The sequence below is a fragment of the Natrix helvetica genome (genome assembly GCF_964273705.1).
Source record: "Natrix helvetica genome assembly, chromosome: 3".
In the NCBI taxonomy this organism is placed as follows: domain Eukaryota; kingdom Metazoa; phylum Chordata; class Lepidosauria; order Squamata; family Natricidae; genus Natrix; species Natrix helvetica.
The window spans coordinates 52,539,205-52,559,603 of record NC_138549.1 but is presented as its reverse complement, the minus strand read 5'-3'; the positions used below and the strand labels follow the sequence as shown (position 1 = coordinate 52,559,603).

The 20,399-nt window shown below is 44.6% G+C and overlaps 1 protein-coding gene across 2 annotated transcripts in view; it reads right to left on the bottom strand.

Annotated features, from left to right (window-relative positions):
* Positions 1-20,399, bottom strand: part of PDK3 (pyruvate dehydrogenase kinase 3) — a 131,686-nt gene that overhangs the window by 50,232 nt on the left and 61,055 nt on the right. For both annotated transcript variants that reach the window (XR_014175081.1, XM_081949271.1), the window contains exon 5: positions 11,261-11,445. Coding sequence is in view for 1 of the 2 variants with exons in the window: in XM_081949271.1 (XP_081805397.1) it covers positions 11,261-11,445 (185 nt within the window). In the remaining variant the exon portion in view is untranslated. The remainder of the gene's footprint in view (positions 1-11,260; positions 11,446-20,399) is intronic.

Genomic DNA, 20,399 nt, shown 5'->3' with positions numbered 1-20,399 from the left:
ATAAGTAAACAAACATATGGCAAACCATATACTGTAGTCTTTTATATGCTGACAGAAAATGTTAATATAATTTGCTAAAACAAAACCTGATCTGCATGGCCCGTACAGAATAATGCTACACTTCACATATATATCTCTGCATCACCTCTAAAACTTTTTCAATCAAAATATTGCAAACACCTTACTGGGCACCCTCTGCAAACTAATTCATTTGTAGATTTTGCATGCATACTTGCTACTTTTCTCCTTGGGAAATAACTTTCATATATGGGCATATATATAATTGCATAACCACTCTTTAAGCAAACCTGTCCCAAGTCTCGCCCTTTATATCTTCCAACTGTGAATCCATTGTAATTAAGTCCATCTATCTTGCTCCTGGTTATCCTGTGAACTGATTTGTCCTAAGATTTATTTTTTTATTTTTGTATATTTTATTTTATTATTCAGAGTATTTTCAAGAGTCATGACAAAAAGCAAAGTTCAAAAATGCCAATACTTTTTCTATTCGTTTTTTTTTAAAGTTCAACTTTCATATCGATAAGAGTGTCACAGGGAAAACTACTTCTTCCTCTGTTCTGATCTTTGTAGAAAAAGATACATTGGGGCATCTAATCATTTCCATAATCTTCACTGCTATCCCGGTTTAGGAAAACTCATCCCAGTTGACTTGCCCCAGCTATCTCAGCCCAGCCAACTCGCTATAAGACAACTGACCATGGGACAACTCACCGTGGGATAACTCAATGCAAGATAACTGTACTGTTTATAAATATACAAAATCTTGACAACATTGATATTAATTAAATATACATAATAATATGCTTTCAGCTTCTCAGATTTACATATTCATTGTAATTATAATGTATTCTATTTTGTGGCAGTACACAAAATAATGTTTTTCCAATTTCTACTTTCTATGACTTATTACTAGCCCCCAATACGATTCCCATACTAAGAGGTATTATGTATCTATCCATCATCCCTTATTTTTTTATTTTTCAAGCCTCCATAATAATAAACTTGACTTCTAACATTTACTTATACATATTAACTATAATAGCTTCTATCATATAATAGTATGTGTAACAACATTTTCCAAATATTTATTTTCTAGCTCTATTTTTTAGTCTTTACTAAAACAAATCCCATATTAAGATATATTCTATATCTATCCATCATCTCTTTCCCTTTTTAATATTTCAATTCTTATTGACTTTTTAATTAGTCTCCCTTGCTCCTCCCTTGGGATCTTGTATCCCTCTACATCACTCATGTTTAATCAAATGTCTTCTCTGCCTCCACATCAGTCTCTTGCTGTCTGCTCTCTAAGATACCCATTAGAACCTCTTTAGTCTCTGCTAAGGAATCTTTCTTTTTGCTCTCTTAATTTTTGCCTGTTAAAAAATCATTTATTTGGATGTGTGACCAGTGTCGTGGTGAGACAACACTTCCTTTGGCGGTTCCCGAGGGATTGTCGATATCTCAGCCATCAGGGGATCCTTTTGGACCAAAGCCATTCTGTAGGAACAGTGAAAAAGAGGAGCGCATTCCAATGAGCTCAGGGAAACCACAAATTCCCTAGCCATTTTGGAGGAAGCTCCTCAAGCTGATGGCAGAGGAAGCGGCCATTGCAAGCTGTTATGACGCTGGAGTGGCCTCAGTGGGAGAGTGGAGACAAAAGGAAAGTGTGGACAGTCTGGGTGAGATACCTTTTTTTAATACATACAAGGTTTTTTTTTACAATCTCTTTGGAAAAGCAGAGAGAAGAGTACGGCATAAACAGAAGAGGTAGAACTGGGTGTCCTCCCCACCTTTGGTTGAAGAGCGGCGTGGAAGGCAGGTGAGGCCAAAGAACAAAAGAAGAAAAAATTGAACTGACTTAGCAAGATTGATTTGGAGAATATAAGTAGAAAGTCAGACTGAATATTTTCAAACCTCTTTATTTTTCAAAATGGGGATTAATAATCAAAACTAAACTGACTATATGAAGGTTTTTTTCTCTTTTTTTCTTTTCCTTTTCCTTTATAAAACTTTTTTTTCCTTGGAATTGACCTATAGTGCCATCTAGAGGCACCAGTACAAATTGGTTATAAGAGCAAGGATCAGAAGTGGCCTTGGCAATTTGTGAACTGGAGTGATAAGAAATTGTTTTGATTAGTAGAGAGCTGTACACTGGGAATTTGTTATTTGCTGGAACAGTACAGCTCTTGAAACTTGAAAAAGAAATAACAGAAAATATTTTTTCTCTATTTGTCTTTTAAACACTGATATAAGATTTCCTTTTTTTAGTGGTTGGTATACTGTGACTCTCTTTTGGATTACAAAAAATGAGACAATTGCAATTTTGGAGCCTGGTGGATTGATTTGGATTATAAATTTTATTGCTATTTTTTCTTCTTTCCTCTTCTGAGATAATGTGGATTAAGGTAAGAAGAACCTGAAGAAAAGAAGCTATCACAAGATTTGAATTTGGATTTAAAAGGTTCACTTTTCTTTTTTTTCCTCTTGGGTTTTTAATTTTTTTTAAAAAAATTCTCTTTCTTTTTTTGGATGTTTTTCTCCTTTTTTTCTCCTTTTGCTTTTTTCTCGCTGTCCTCCCTTGGGGTGGATTTATATTTGGATTATAAATTGAATTGCAACTATAACAACTTAAATCTGGGGGATTATAAATATCAAGAAACTATCAAGATACAACGAGATGAAGAAAACAACAACTGTCTTCAGCATCCCCTTCAACAACCTCTAGTCCAGCTGGTCAGAGAACATTGGATAACATGGCACAAGAGAAAACCACCACTATGCAACTAGAACCAAAAAATATGATACAGGCTCTACATGAAGACTTAAAGGAAAGGATAGTAAAATTAGATGAGAGAATGAAGAAAGTGGAAGGGGAATTAAAAGATTTTAAAGGGATTATAGAGAAAAATGAACAATGCATACAAAAAGTGGGAGAAAAAGCTGAATCAACAGAAAAGAGAGGGGAGAGCTAGATTATAGACTCACAGCAGTAGATAGAAATCAGGAAAAGCAATAATCTCTCTAAAAATGGATCGTGCAGATTATTATCTAAAAATTTAAAATATGGAAGAAGAGAAAGGGGAAAACTTAGCTGAGATAATGGCAGAGCTGTGGGCAGAAGTAATGAAGGACACTAAGGAAATGGTTTTAAATGAGATCGATGAGATATTTAGAGTGCACACTAAATAGAGTGCGATGAGAAATAACTTACCTAGAGAGGTGCATGTGAGATTCACTAAGAAAGCAATAAGAATAGAAATTTTGCAGAGAACAAGGAATAATCCAATGAAATATAATGTAGAGAGATCGTTCTGTTGAAACAAATACCAAGAAGAGTTAGAGATCTGAGAAGAGAGTATCAATTCTTGACAAAATGTTTAATTAAGAAAGGAGTCAATTTTAGATGGCTGATACCGGAGGGAATATTGGTGAATTAGCAGGATCAAAGGCACAGACTAGATTAATTAGAGAAGGCAGAACAATTTTATGATCAATATTTGGGGTCACAAGACGAGGAAAGATTGAGAGAGGAGAGAGAGGTTAGACATTGGGAAGAGCTTATGGAAGAAAGAGACAAACAATTAAAAGAGACTGTAAAGGACCAAGAAGAAATAGCAATAAGAGAAGGAGCAAGGGCAAAGGAATACAAAGAGCAAAGAGAGACAAGAATGACTAGAGCAATGAAACCTACATACAAGTAAAACATGGAAGAAGAAATAAAAACAATATCAATAAATATAAATGGATTGAATTCGGCAATAAAAAGGAAAATAACTTTTAATAAATTGGAAAAATTAAAATTGGACATAATTTGTTTACAAGAAGTTCACATTAGTAAGCAACATAAAAAAATCTTGGAACAATCAAAGGTGGGAAAATTATACACTGCGCTTACATATCAAAGTAAAAGAGGTGTTGTATTGTACATTAAAAAGTCAATAAAGTCCAAACAAATTTTTGTGGAGGAGGAAGGGAGGATTCTAATGGTGGAGATAATGATGAATTACAAACAACAATTCTTAGTGGTGATATATGCTCCAAATGACAATCAAGAAGATTTTTATGGTAAATTACATAGGAATGTGTAATTGCAGATTTGGATTACAAAACTACAAAAACAAATAAGAAGCCGAGAAAAACACTGCCAAAAACCTTTTTACAATGGTGGAGGAACTAGGTATTCAAGATGCTTGGCGAGGAAGATATCCGGAGAGAAAGCAGTACACATTCTAGTCAAATAGACACATGTCATGGTCTAGAATACATATAATACAATACAATAGTAGAGTTGGAAGGGACCTTGGAGGTCTTCTAGTCCAACCCCGTCTAGGCAGGAAACCCTATACCGTTCCAGACAAATGCCTATCCAACATCTTCTTAAAGACTTCCAGTGTTGGGGCATTCACAACTTCTGGAGGCAAGCTGTTCCACTGATTAATTGTTCTAACTGTCAGGAAGTTTCTCCTCAGTTCTAAGTTGCTTCTCTCCTTGATCAGTTTCCACCCATTGCTTCTTGTTCTGTCCTCAGGTGCCTTGGATAATAGCTTGACTCCCTCTTCTTTGTGGCAATCCCTGAGATATTGGAACACTGCTATCATGTCTCCCCTAGTCCTTCTTTCTCTTAAGCTAGACATACCTAGTTCCTGCAACTGTTCTTCATATGTTTTAGTCTCCAGTCCCCTAATCATCTTTGTTGCTCTTCTCTGCACTCTTTCTAGAGTCTCCACATCTTTTTTACATCGTGGTGACCAAAACTGAATGCAATATTCCAAGTGTGGCCTTACCAAAGCATTATAAAGTGGTATTAACACTTAACGTGATCTTGATTCTATCCCTCTGTTGATGCAGCCTAGAACTGTGTTGACTTTTTTGGCAGCTGCTGCACACTGCTGGCTCATATTTAAATGGTTGTCCACTAGAACTCCAAGATCCCTCTCTCAGTTACTACTTTTGAGCACGGTACCACCTATACTGTACCTGTGCATTCCGTTTTTGTTGCCTAAATGTAGAACCTTACTCTTTTCACCATTGAATTTCATTTTATTAGATAGTGCCCAATGTTCAAGTTTGTCAAGATCCTTCTGTATCTTAAGCCTATCTTCTGGAGTGTTGGCTATTCCTGCCAGCTTGGTGTCATCTGCAAATCTGATGAGTTCCCCATTTATTCCCTCATCCAAATCATTGATGAAGATGTTGAAGAGTACTGGGCCTAAAACAGAGCCTTGGGGTACTCCACTGCATACTTCCCTCCATGTAGATGCAGTTCCATTGAGGACTACACGTTGAGTGCGGTTGGTCAGCCAGTTACGAATCCATCTGGTGGTGATGCTGTCTGGTGGTGACATCCACATATGATGTGGATGTCAAATGACTTATTACCAAATGTACAAGAAATACATATTGCAGCAAGCGCATGGGCAGACCATAATCCGATGATAATTACATGGAAGGGACAAAAAAAAGAAACTAAGATGGACATTAAACCAAGCAGTATTAAATGAAAACGAATTCCAACAATTTATGGAAAAAGAATTGGTCTTCTTTTTTAAAGAAAATAAAAAAGAAGACACTTCATTACAAAATGTGTGGGATACCGCTAAAGCATATATTAGAGGACTGGCAATGACATATATGGGAAAAAGAAATAAAAAGAAAAGACAGGCCCCCAAAAAACTAGCGTGGAACCTCTGATTGAGGAGCATGGACATTCGGAGGTCATCTAATCCAACTCCCTGCTGCAGCAGGAAACCTTACATTGTCTGGATTATTTTGGTTCGTCTAGCAGAGAGGAAAATTGTCAGAAAGAACTACAGAAAGGCTTAAACTACAATGAAACACTAGGTGAATGCGCCTGAGGAGTTTTGGCAATTCCCATTCCACTGTCACCATATTCACAATCCACTTCTTGCAGTGCTGCCCCAACTGTAGGAACTTGTGGACAGGTATACCTCATCCCCTATTCTAAACTCATTCTGAGGTGCTATCCTCTTGACAGCCTGCTTTTCTGCACCTCCCTTGAATGCTTTCCACACTCTATTGGCCAGATGGCTTTCCAATTACTTATCCACCACTTATCCAAGTCGACAAAGGTGTCTCTTGAGGTAGGTCTGGCATAGGCACAAATTCCGCATAGGCTGGCCACTCAAAAGGGGGTAAACTCCTCACCTTGATTTCTACCTCAGTGGCCACACAGTACCACCCTTACATGTTGTGCCCTGGGTAGGCAATTCTGATACAGTTCTTTATTCTGTCCCTCTTGGAAATGGTAGACTAATAAATATTCAGGCCCAATCTCCTAAGTGGCTAGCCAGGAGTTAGCAATCTTGAATTTACAAACTAGGTATCCAGACTGACCCCGGTAGATAAGCCTGTGCAGAGGTATCATACTGTAATAATATGTTTGTTTCCTTCCTTGTAGGATTAATCTTCCTTCTGGAGGGCAGAATATAATGGTTGACTAGCTACACAGCTTTTCTTGCAATCAAACAGCTGTTAACAGGAGGGGGGAGGGATGGCATTGGACTGTAAGGGAGGTTTGGGAGGAAAATGAGGAATGCAAGTAAGTCAGCTGAAAGCCTGAGACAGACCTAACACTATAAGGTCATTCAACTAGAACAGTCTGAGGCAGTCAGATCATTCCCAAAACAAAGTGAATGCAAATGATTAGTGGACAACGGACAAAGGTCCAGGTACAAGGAAAAGTTAACCTAAGTTGTTTTCACAGGAGAATTAGAACTGGCTTTTCTACTTCTGTAACCACATGGAATCTTCAGTAAAGTTATAGCAGGGGTGTGTTTCAATTTTTTTTTACTACTGGTTCTGTGGGCGTGGCTTGTTGGTCATGTGAGGGTGCGCGTGGCTTGTTGGTCATGTGACTGGGTGGGCATGGCTTCATGGGCATGTGACTGTTATAGCAGGGGTGTGTTTCAATTTTTTTTTACTACTGGTTCTGTGGGCGTGGTTTGTTGGTCATGTGAGGGTGGGCGCAGCTAGTTGGTCATGTGATTGGGTGGGCATGGCCAACTTGGCATCACTCACATCAAGGGGCACCTTGCCTGGCCTCTTCTCACCTCAGAGATTCAATTTCTCTGTCTATTTATTTACTACTTCTGAACATCCAAAATATACTATTTAATCCTACGTATATATGCCATATGTGTACATACATATTACATAGGATACTATGTGTATAGGCACACAAAAAGATACATTATCTACTATATATACTGTATGTTTATGTACACACACACACACACACACACACACATACCTCTTCTAAAACTATACACGTTCAGCTTCATTTACTGCATTTGGAAAAACACACCCAGAGTCCACTTTTTGCCACACATTTAACTATACCTTCTGTACATTAGAACATTACACATGCCTTTAGATATTATTCCCTAGCTTGCACATGACAGTTAGAATCAGATGTCATGGATTGAGTAAAATGTGGTGAAGCTCACTTAACAACGCTCTTGCTTAGCAACCAAAATTTTGGACTCAATTGTAGTCATAAGTCAAAGAGTATCTCTGCCTTCCTTTGCATGGCAGCCTTGTCCTAGTAAACTACTTCTTTCTGACAATTTTCCTCTCTGTTAGAGGAACCAAAATAATCCAGACAATGTAAGGTTTCCTGCTGCAGCAGGGAGTTGGATTAGATGACCTCCGAGATGCCTTCCAGCCCTAAATTGCTGTGCTGTTTCAAAGCGTCTTCTGAAGCCATGTCTAGTGCCAGAGTTTGTGGTGCTTCCTTTCTCTTCTTTCTCTCCCTCCCTTCTTTCTTCTTTTTTTCTCTTTCTTTTTCTTTCTTTGTCTCTCCCTTCCTTCCTTCCTTCCTTCCTTTTTTTTCTTTCTTTGTGTCTTTCTTGTCTTTCTTTTCCCTCACTCCCTTCCTCTTTCTTTCTCTTTCTTTCTTTGTCTCCTCTCTCTCTCCCATTCTATTTTCTTTCTTTGTCTCTTTCTTTCTTCTCTCTCTTTCTTTCTCTGTCTCTCTCTCCCTCCCCCTCCCTTCGAGTGGAAAGGGAAAGAAGCACCACACAGAAAAAGAATGTGTCAGGGGGTGGGGGGAGGATCTATCTGATCGCTAATAGCCGACCAAAAACTTGAATCATTCAGCAATAGGGCCGGCCAGCCATGGGGAAGGAAGCTAGCAGCCTACTCCCTTCTCCCCAGCCCTGTCATGCTTGTCTGCCTTCCACGCTGCCTTCCCGGCGGTCCCCCCATGCCCACTTGCCTTCTGAGGTCGGTGTCCAGCCTGGCCCGGCCAGTGGGTGGCCAGGCGATCCTTGGTGGAGATGCAGCAGCTGCTCTGGGACGAAGAGGACAGTGTGGTGGTGGTGGTGCTCTGGGACAGCAGGTGCTAGGCTGATGTCACAGGTTGCTGCACATATGCACTGCCTGCCCTCCTGGAGCATCCCTGCTGCCATCGTCCCTCTCTGCCCCAGAGCAGTGGCTGCATCTCCACCAAGGGCCGCCCCCTCACCCACTAGCCAGGCCGGGCTGGACGCTGACCTCTGAAGGCAAGCAGGCATGGGGGACTGCTGGGAAGGCAGTGTGACAGGCAGACAAGCATGGCAGGGCCGCAGAGAAGGGAGTAGGCTGCTAGCTCCCTTCCCCGTGGCTGGCCAGCCCCAACATGCTTGCCTGCCTACCATGAAGCCCTTGCCTTGCCAGCCACTCATGCCAAGAAGACCAGAGAGCTGCTGCCTCAGTCTAAGCTGAGCAAGCCAGAGGCTCAGAGGGGCTCTAACCTCAAAGAGGGGTCCAATCTTGTTCCTTTCTAGGTAGGTTTGAATTCTGTTTTGCGGATGAGACACCATCAGATTGCCAAGGAATGAAGACTGCTGTTCACATGCTGCATCTCCGGCGACTCCTGCTATCCTTTTCCAAGCTCGGTCCACAAAATGGGCAGGCTGAGAACAGCAGGGCAAGGCTCTCCACTGCCCCAGAACTGTGCTGCGCCAGAGCGTATTCCTGGACATCCAACGCGGCTAATAGCAGCAGCAGCAGTGGTGGCGACAGCAGAGTATGCCAGAGCCTTCTACCACCCTGGAACTGCACTGCACTGGGGAGTTCTCCTGGGCACCTGGCACAGCCAGTAACAACAGGTACTTCTGCAATGCCGGCGACTTTGGGAGATGTTAGTCTGGCAGGGACAAGGGCCCAAGAAGCTTCGCAGCCACGCGACTGCGAAGCTGGTCAGGCCACCCCCCCTCCCCGCCAGGCTAACATCTCCCAAGGCTGGTGGCTGTGAAACTTGCCAGGCCCCCCTTCCCGCCTCACCTTAGCAACGCCAGCAGCTTCGGGAGGCACCAGCCCAGTGGGGAGATGAGCAGCAGCCTGGCATGGTGTTCACAAGTAAACTGCAGATTAGCGGCAGGCAGTGTGGGCACTGCTCCTGAAGGGCAGGCAGCCCGTGGCAGAGGCGGTGCCGACTCTGCTCTGTGGCACTGGGGACCCTGCCAACTTTTGGGGCTGCTGCTCGCCGTATCCTGGCTAAAGCTGCACGGGAAAACTCCCCGGGAATTCCGGGATGCCCCGCCGCAATGCTTACCTGTGTGTAGGCAGGAGTCAGCAGTGGATGCACGTGGTGAAGGGGAGGCAGGGCGAGGGTCCGAGCAGGCGGACCAGTTTGAGGGTGTGGCCAGCCAGCAGTCATTACCAGTTCTGCGACCCAGACTGGTATACCACTACCAGTTCAGCCGAACCGTTAGGAACCCATTTGTGAGTTATACTATCGGTAAAAGAATATCTCAGGAGTTTCTTTTGTTGTCTAACCTAGTTGGATGTTTTTTATCAATTTTAAATCTGTGGTTAGATGTCATTATGCTGGTTTTGATTTGTTATGTTTATTTTTTAAAATTTAATTTTAATTGTACTCTGCCATTAGTCCTTTAAAAATATGACACTATAGAAATACACTTAAGTAATATCCTCCAGTTTATTTCAACAGTCTTGGTAATTTAAATATTAGCTGCTTCTTGAGAAGCGTATCCAAATGTACTGCACTTACACTAAATCAAATTTGCAAACTTTATGGAATGGAATGGTATGTATATTCTTTACACATGCATACAAAGAAAAAACACCCTGAAAATAACTGAGCAAGAAACACATTTGAATAAGTTTAAAATATGCCATCATCAAAGCAAACTTGACCGTGGATAATTAGTGCACAATAATTTCAATACTAATTTCAAAATTAAATCTGTGAAATAGCATCATGTTAGATGAATCATAATATTTTTACTGTAGTTTTAAAAATGGTTCCACTGGTATGTTTTTAAACTGGGCTGGGGGGGAAAACTAGCACTAGCACAATCACAATGACAAATACTACAAATCTGATTTCCTTAACTGCTAAATAGTATGCAATTCAAATAAGCCTTGCTTAATTTTTAAAAAAAATAAACCTCCTTAGCACTGAGCCTTAGCAATTACTATGACACCATACATGACAGCACTTTCTGCCTAATATACAACTATTCCTTGGCAAACAAGCAAGGACATTAATTATACAACCCTTTTTTAATTTTTCCTATCAATAGGTCTTGAAATCAATATATCTTTGACAATTTTTCTATATACTGTCTATTGCTCGGGAATTTTTTAAGGTTATTTTCTAGATTTCTCACCAGTTTCATATTTGTCCTAAGAAGTTGGAGGGGGAAAAAATCTGGAAAAGCTGTTGGGATGTTTCCTATTCATTTTGACTGATATGCCTTTCTCTTTCTGCCAAATAAAATCTAAAATCCCCTCCCACTCCCAATGGCTTTTTGTTCATTAAACATTCATAGTTTTTCATCTCTAATGATAAATTGTGCAGTACTGCAGTAAACCTAGGAAAAAGACACAAATTCAATAAATAATTCCAAATGCTAATTACTTTGTAGCCTGTATTAAACGAAGTCAGGGCAGGATATTTTGCAGCATGTTCAACTAGAATGTGGGATATCCAGGTCTAAACACCCAATTGCTTATTACACTCTGTATATTCTTTAGCCAATTATCCTCCCCATCTCTAGTGCTAAACTATTTCACAAATTTTAAATGAGAATAAAGGGGAGGAGGAAAGGCAACTATACAGTGAAATGAAATTTTGAGTAACAAAGATATAAATAATGAATGTTAAAAATCACATTCTTTAAAATATGTTTTCACTACATGCATAAATCCTTTTTTTTGGTGTAAAAGACCAACTTATTTTCTTACAATTAAATAAAGAGATACTTACTGTGTTGATTAATAAGCATGCGAAATGAGATGCGATTGGTATAGAATCTATCTAAAAAATATTGAATATTACTGCTCACAAAAGGATCAAATCCATACTTTTCTTTGTATTCAATAACTCCTTGGGCCATGGTAGGAACTACATCATTGTGTCGATTCCTGACTTTAATTAAGATATCTAAAAAGCTGCAGAGAAAAGAAATAGAAACAAAAGTATTACATTTATTGTTATTTTCACATTTTAGATACCGGTAACAGCTTCAAAACATTAATTTACAATTCAGAACCATAAAGTTTGTTCAAAGAAAAGTTTGAACAAAGTTGTCCAGTATGTTAATGAAAACTTCTATTGTGCAATAGTTGCAGAATTAATTTTTTTTAGCAACATGCTAACATGTGGCGTCACTGAAGTACTTACACCACGTTTAACAGCTATCATAAGAGTTGGAGCACCACTAGTAGACTAACAGTTTCATATAGTATGCAAGAAATGAATTACACACTTTATATTCCAGCATAAATGAAATGACAACGGCACAATGTAAAAGAATGAACATTGACGTATATGATGTCGCCATAGAAACTTCCTCAACTTTGTCCCTATTTTTAGGGCTATATACATCAGTGATGAAAAACCAACCCTACTTTTTTTAGGGGCTTTGAAACATGCTTTAAAAAAAACAAATAATACAAACAGTACATATACAAATGAATACAAAAAAGAAAGAAAGACAAAAAAAGGAAAAAAAACATATATTACAATGCAACCCCCACCCCCTGGAGACCTCCCCCCCATATATTTCTTAGATATACAATATATTTCAATTGTGCCCTTCTACCCTCCAAAACAACATATATTGTTGAGTAGGTTTATTCCCTTTGCCTTCCAGCAACACTGATTTTATAAAATCCCCCCATATTTCATTATTATTTACTTTAATCATCTTTTAAAGTTTAATTTCTGTTGTTAATTTATCATTTGTTGCCATACTCCAAATTTCATTATACCACTAATTTCTTTAAATATCTCAATTCCTCCCCAACATTTAGCCATCACTAATCTAGCTGCCATTATCAAATTTACAATCAAGTTATTTTTTTGTTTCATTTATATCCCATTTTTCCACCAGCAACAATAATGCGATCCTCGGTGACATCTCTAGATTTACATTCAACAGTGCTCTAATTTCTCTAAACACCATGTCCCATATCTTTTTGGCTTGTGTTGCTCTAGCCAACATTCTAGAAATTTTATTACTGTTTTCATAAAATTCCCCATTTACTGTATTTTTTGGAGTATAAGACGCGTCCAAAGTCCTCTTTTCTGATGAGAGCAAATTTTGCATCTCATTTGGAAACCAAGGACCCAGAGTATGGAGGAAGAATGGAGAGGCCAATCAAGCAGTAATCCCACGGTCATTGAACCAGTTTTTGGTGCTTTTGGCAAAAGTTGCTAATTTATGCCAACTCGCGGGTTTCGCGAGGGAAGGCCTAGCTGACCCGGTTGTCCCTTGTCCAGCTTCAGTTCAGCTTATCTGGTGTACATCGCGTGGCTGAAAGGAGGTGGGCGACGGCGGCAGCGGCAGAGGACGAACTGGGTGTGGCAGCAGCGGGGAGCGAACTGGTGTGCAGCGGCAGCGGTGGGCAAGTTGGCATGCGGCAACAGGGGGCAAGCTGGCATGCGGTAGCAGGGGGCAAGCTGGCATGCGGCAGCAGGGGGCAAGTTGGCATGCGGCAGCAGGGGGCAAGCTGGCATGCGGCAGCAGGGGGCAAGCTGGCATGCGGCAGCAAGCCGAGTAGGCGTGCAGTGGCAGCAGGCTAGCTTACGCCAGCTCGTGGCTTTTGCGAGGGAAGGCCTTGCCTCGCAAAAGCTGCAAGCTGGCATAAGCCGCAAGCTGGCGTACGCCGCGTGGCCGAAAGGAGGTGGGCGGCGGCAGGAGGCTAACTTACGCCAGCTCATGGGTTTCGCGGGGGAGGGCCTTCTGGTCTTACCTCAGGAAAGCCGCAAGCTAGCGTACGCCACGTGGCCCAAAGGAGGTGGGCGGCGGCGGGCGGCGGCGGGCGGCAGCAACAGGCTAGCTTACGCCAGCTTGTCGCTTTCACGAGCTGGCGTACACCACATGGCCGAAAGGTTAGGGAAAAAAACTGGTTTCATCTGCAGTCTTTTGGGGGGAAATTGTTATTTGTTGGTGCTTTCCTAGAACTGTCATAGTTTGTGGGTGTGTAATATCCCGCAGTTATCTACACATTAATAATGATCAAGTACTAATAATATTTCCTTATACATTTTAGTGACCTTTCCTTACATAATTGGTGTTTTCTTCCATACTTTTACATTTCTAATTTCTGTTTCTGTTAGTTAGCAATTGCTAAAACAAATTCCACGTGAAAAAGTATTCAAAGCCTTCTTGATTTCAATTATATTTATTCCTGCACATTCTAATATTTATTCATTTTCATATCTCTGTTTTTCCACTGTTGTGCAAACACAATTCCAGCAGCTGCTAACATGTGTAAAATTAAATATGTATTGTATTCCCTTTCAAATAGCCAACAAAATATTTCTGGTTTTAAATCCATATCTTGTTTTACCATTGCTTCTAACCACAACTCTTGAATAGCTACTTGGACCGACCTAAGTACTGGACCTAATTCATATATTCCTGTTTTTTTGAACTGAGAACTAAATTTCAGAAAAAGAAATCTGTATTGCTCTGTGAGTCTACCTATTACATTCATTCTTGATCTAACTTCTCGGATGACTGACTTTATCTTTCCTGTTTGTTGGGGGACATCCTTCCTGAAAAGACTGTACATTGTTGGGTGAAAACAGAGGTCCCTTCTGTTACCTGTAGTGTAGTCCTCAGCTTACAACCACAATTGAGTCCAATATTGTTTTATTTCTTCTGCAGTTAGTATTATTTAACAGGATGAAGAGGCAACAGAGTATGACCACTAGGACAGTCATCTTTCCTATGTAAGTAGGTGTTTTATTGCTTTGTGTGCTTGTTTCATCCATAGTAGTGCAAACAATTAAAGTCTTCCTTTCTGTACCTCTTTGTGCAGGCCATTCATTGGAGCAAGGTGGTCAGTGGGTGACTTCAACACACAAAAGGACAGTAACCTTCCTTTTTCATTATTTTGCGTGCTTGTTTCATCCTAATGCAGTGCATGCGATTAAAGTCTTCCTTTCTGTATCTCTTCTTTGTGCAGGTTATTGGAACAAGGTGGTGAGGTGGTGGTGCAGAAGACGGAGAAAAAGGACGTTGTCTTACCTGAACGTGTCTTTTCAGTGGACGAAAGGGAGGGGTTATGCGTGGGTTTTGTCACAGCCTGATAGGTCCATAGACTGAGGGAAATTTCTTAAATACTCCTTCTTTCCCATTGGCTCCCAGTTTCCTCGATGTCAAGGACTGCACCTGTCAAAAAAGCACAAGACGACCCGGGAACCTCCCAGCCCTCCCCCTGGCCCTCCCCTAAACTAACTAGGGCAGGTCATAACCCCTCCCTCTCGTCCACTGAAAAGACACGTTCAGGTAAGACAACATTCTTTTTCCAGTGGACTCGAGGGAGGGGTTATGCGTGGGATATACCCAAGCTTAATCCCAGGGAGGGAAACTAGGGCCTAGGGGGAGAGACAGATGCCACCCGCTGCAGGACCCTACGACCAAAAGACGCTTCCGCAGAGGCAAAGGCGTCCAAACGGTAGTGGCAGATGAAAGGGGTCAGAGACGACCAAGCTGCCACCCGGCAAATGTCCTCGAATGGAGCCCTAGTCGCCCTGTCACAGTGGTAGCAGCGTTTCGAGTCGAATGGGCCATGATACCTGCCAGAGGAACCTGACCAGACGCTTCGTAGGCCGTCACTATGGCCTGTCGTAACCACCTACCAATAGTGGCTGAGGATACACTGGCACTCAGAGACCCCGGTTGGAAAGAAACAGAGGGCCTCTGACCTACGCACCTACGCCGTCTGTCTGAGATAAATGCGCAAAGCGCGGCGGACGTCCAAACGGTGCCAGAGGTGCTCCCTTTCGTGAGAAGGGGCCGGACAAAAATTGGGTAAAATAATTTCCCGTGTCTTGTGAAATGGGGTGTTCACCTTTGGGAGAAAGGTGGGGTCCAGACGAAGGACAACCCTCTCCTGAAGGAAGTGGCAGAGTTCGTCCCTGGATGAAAGAGCGCCCAGTTCCAAAATATGTCTGGCCGACGTGACTGCCACAAGGAATGCCACCTTAAGGGATAGCAACCAGAGGGGAACTGTATGAAAGGGCTCAAGCGGAGGTCCCGTTAGGGCCTTAAGGACCGGGGAGAGGTCCCAGGTTGGAAACCTGAGGTTAGCCGCCCCCTTTAAAAACCGTTTGATCAGGGGAAAATGGGAGAGGGCCTGAAACCCCTCCCCCCCAGGATGGTGGACAGGGTGGCCACCTAGTGACGCAGGGTGTTATGGGATAGGCCGCCATCAAGCCCTTTCTGCAAGAACTCAAGGATATTGGCTACCAAGGCTCTGGTGGGGTCGATGCCCAGAGGGGTAGACCTCCTGACAAACGTCGACCAAGTGGAATTATAAATCCGGGTGGTCAACGGGCGTCTAGAGGCCTCAATGGTTTTTATGACTTTGGAGGAGAGGTCAGCCTTCCTTAAGAGTCACCGCTCAAGTGCCAGGCGGTCAAGTGGAGCCACTGTGGCTCCGGATGGACCAGGACCCCCTGGCAAAAGACGATCTCCTCCCGAGGAATCCTCCATGGCTGGGAAACTGAAAGGTGAACCAGGTCCACAAACCATGGTCTCCTGGGCCAATAGGGGGCCAACAAGATGACATAGGCCCTCTCTGACACTATCTTCCTGATGGTCCCCGGCATGAGGGGAACAGGAGGGAAGGCATAAAGGAGGCCCGGAGGCCATCTGCTCCTGAGGGCATCCGTGCCCTCCGCAGTTCGCTTCTGGAAACGGGAGAAGAACCTTGGTAGTTGCGAGTTGACTGGAGTGGCGAACAAGTCCACCAGTGGGGTGCCGAATCTCAGGCATATCTTGTGGAATAACTCGGGGAGAAGTTGCCACTCGCCATTGTCGAGGGTCACTCGGCTCAGCCAGTCTGCCTGGTGGTTGGACACTCCCGATATGTGCTGAGACATCAGCGATGACAGGTGTCTCTGCCCATGAGCCAATCTTCAGGGCCTCTATCCAGAGAGCCTGGGAGTGAGTACCCCCCTGACGGTTTATGTGGGATTTCGTGGCTACATTGTCTGTCAGGAGGAGCACATGTTGTCCCTTCACCCGGTCCTTGAAATGTCGGAGGTCCAGGCGCGCCGCCTTCAGCTCCAGCCAATTGATGTTGTGGCGGAGATCTGAAGCAGACCAGCGGCCCTATGCCAGTCTGGATTCCATCACCACCCCCCAACCAAACAGACTCGCATCTTTTGTCACCGTTACTCTGTCTGGGTCCCAGAATGTGCAGCCCCCCGCAGGGCCGGGGAAAACCACCACTGGAGGGACGTTCGGACCTCTGCTGGAAGTCGGAAGGTCCGGAGGGAGTTGCTCATCTTCCTTTTCTGGAATGGGATCAGCGCCCACTGGAGGGCCCAAAGATGAAGACAGGCCCAGGGAACAATGCCGATGCATGAGACCATCTTGCCAAGTAACTGAGACAAAGTCAGGATGGAAACTGACCGATTTCTGCGAACTGTGGTTGACAGGTGCCGGAGCCTGGCCTGGCGGTCTGGGGAGAGCTGGACTATCCCTGTCACTGAGTCTATGACTGTCCCTAGGTGTAGGATTCGTGTGGATGGAGAAAGGTGACTTTTGGGGAAGTTGACCAAGAACTCCAGGGACTGAAGGCACTGAATGATGAGCTGAAGGTCGGTTACGGCCTGGGGAGGGGACCCTGCCTGAACTAAGACGTTGTCTAGGTAGCATTGGAGTCTCACCGGCACCGAGCGCAGGTGAGCCGCCAATGCCGCCAGGACCTTCGTGAAAGTGCGAGGGGCCGAGGCCAAGCCAAAGGGGAGGGCTCGGTATTGATAGTGGAGGCCCCTGTGAGAGAACCTTAGGTACCTGCGATGGGCTGGAAGAATTGGAACATAGAGGTGGGCCTCTGTTAGATCTACCGAGGCCAAGTAATCTCCCCACCGGATGCCCTGAAGGATGGATTTGAGGGATGACATTTTGAAGCGCCTGTAGACTAGGAATTGGTTCAGCGCTTGAGATCCAGAATCGCTCTCCAGCCCCCTGAGCTCTTGGGAACCACAAATAAGTTCGAGTAGTAGCCCAGCTCTCGTTCCGCGGGAGGAACCGCCTGGATCTCGAGATGATGTTTTATAGCTAGATCCATGAGGTGGCGGCGCTCTGGGTCCCAGGACAGAGAAAATGTTCTGAAGAGCCTTGGGGCGGGGGGTGGAGAGAAACTCCAGCCACAGGCCATGCCGGATGGTGGTCCTGACCCAGGCATCTGAGGTGATCTCGTCCCACTGGTCCGCATATAGAGCTAGACGGCTGTCTATGGAAAGACCCGGGTTCAAGTCATTTCCCCCTGCGGAAGGGGTGCCCCCCCCCCCATGAAAGGGCCACCTGGACTGACCTTGGTACCTGTTACGGTCCTGGTAGGATGGGCGGGAAAACTGTCTGTCAGATCTAAAGGAGTTGAATCTCTGCTGGTGGTTGTGCTCAGGAGCCCTAGACGAGGGTCTATGGTAAGGGTTAGGCTGGGAATCCGACTTCTTGGCAGTGGACGGAAGGACCTTTTTCTTATCTTTATTTTCTATCAAGATGGGATCTAAGGCCTCCCTAAAAAGGTTGGTCCCTACGAAAGGGGCCACCGCCAAGTTCCACTTGGCCTTATTGCCCATCTGCCAGTTGCGGAGCCACAGTAGCCGACGGGAGGTGACTGAAGTGGCTAGGGCGCTGGAGGCGAATTTTACTGCATCCAGGGTTGCGTCGGCCAAAAATTGGGAGGTGGCTATGATTTTTGTGATGTCCTGATGGAGGCGTTCATCCTGGATCGGAATATGATCCTGGAGTTGGCGGAGCCACATGACTGTCGTGCGGTTAAAGCCGCCGCCGCCGCCGATTTAACCGCCCAGGTGGAGGCGGTAAAGTTTTTACGCAATGTCAGATCCGCCCGTTTGTCCTCTGGTTTCATCTTACCGGCTGCATCTCTGGAAATTACCGGTGAGGAGGCCACCAGGGCTGCTATTGGAGTATCGATAGTAGGTAATTGCAGGGCCTGAGCAAAGGTCTGTTCTACATTGTAGAAGCGGTGGTCGCTACTGCCCGGGTTGGAGAAATTGGAAGGACGGGCCTACTGGTTCTTTACTATCTCCAAGAACAAGGATGGAGCAGGGATCTCTTCCTTGTTCATAGCTGTATTGGAAAACATAGCCATGTCGGGGTCCCTAGGTTGAGGGACCGTGGGGTGCCCAGTTCCAATCTTAGTGATCTTCCTGGCCTTATGTAGAAGAGTCTTAAACATATCAGGAGGGAACAGACCCGTAGAAGAAGGGGGGTCAGGAGGGAGAGAATCCTCATCCTCTGAAAATCCCATGTCATAGTTGTTGTCTTCCCCCAGGAAGGAACCCTCACTAACCATGGATGGGGACATGGCCCTGAGTTGATGTGTTCCTGTGAGTGCTTGGGGCCCTGCCAGAGTGAGAGGCCCTATCTCTCTGGGCAATGCCTTGTGAGATGGCTGCTGATATGAGCCTTTTAATGCTTTCAGGCAAGAGATCTAAATCCTCGAGCTCATTCTGAGATGGGCCTGGGTCCTGAGGTGCCAGACTAGACGTGGACTGGTAAGCCCTAGAGGGTCCCTCCAATGGATCTGCGACCTCCCCCCTAACTGGCTCGGGAGAGGCAGGAGGGGAAGGAGACACTGTCTGCCTGGAGAACCTGTGTGATCTGGAGGGAGATACTGAAGGAGAGGAGGGGCTGAAGCCTCTAGAGGGAGAGCCTGAATGGTTGGAGGAAGGTCTGATTGGGATCTGAATCTACTGCCTGAACTGGGCCTGGTGGCTTGAGCCTACTGTTCCGCCCTGGCAATTGTTTTCTCCAAGGCCTTCTGTCTGCGTAACATCCCTAGTGGTTGCCCTAGAGGGTCGCTGGGCTGCCAAGGGCTTGGATGCTGCGGCCCTGGTTCTGGGCCTATCTGGGATTTCTTCACTGCCCTCCATAGAGGCCTCCACTGGGGCCTGGGAAGGGTTGGATAGTGCCATCATCGCCCCATTCACGCGCTCGATGCAGAAGCTGTGCAGGTTCCCTGGGCTCTGTCTGTGGTGGCCTCTTAAGTAGAAACACTGCCAATCCCTTGCTCTTGCGCTAGTCTCATAGCGCCCACGCGGTCGCCTGCGACACGTGGCGCCTCAAAGAAAATGGCTGCCAGATCTTCCAATCACGCCTCCTAATAATCGAGCAGCTGCGGCTTCAGTTTGCCGCGACTCGTTTGCGTGCCCCAATCGCCCAGTGGCTTCAATTCTGTCTGGCTGTAGCTGATCTTCAGCGCCACAGCCCCTAGAGTCTGGGCGGCATGACAACGGGCGTTTGAATAGGGCGATCGCTCCCTCTTTGTCTCTGTGCTATTTGCCGGCGCTAGAAAGGCTTGGCTCGTTTAGTTTCTGCGCTTCCTTGCCGGCGCTGGAGGCTCGCTTTTAAAAAATAGCGGCTCGGCACACTCTTAGGGCTGCACCTTGAGGCCCAACACCCCTGCTGGCCCAGGGACCTGATCAGGGCTCCTGGCCCGTGGAGAGGGAAGGAACTGCCCCACGGGGCTCTCCCAAACCACCAGAGGCAGAAAAGACTGTCCCTTGGGCCGCAGCCTGTCTAATTTAGAATTTAAAGTATCCAATTAATCAAATTACTTAGACCATACAGAAATTTTCTAAAATATCAATTCCTACCTAAGAGCCAAAGCAGTGCTTGGACCAAAAGACTGAGAGGAAACTGGGAGCCAATGGGAAAGAAGGAATATTTAAGAAATTTCCCTCAGTCTATGGACCAATCAGGCTGTGACAAAACCCACGCATAACCCCTCCCTCGAGTCCACCGGAAAAGGACAGTAATCTTCCTTTTCTATTATTTTCTGTGCTTGTTTCATCCTAATGCAGTGCATGCGATTAAAGTCCTCCTTTCTGTGTCTCTTCTTTGTGCAGG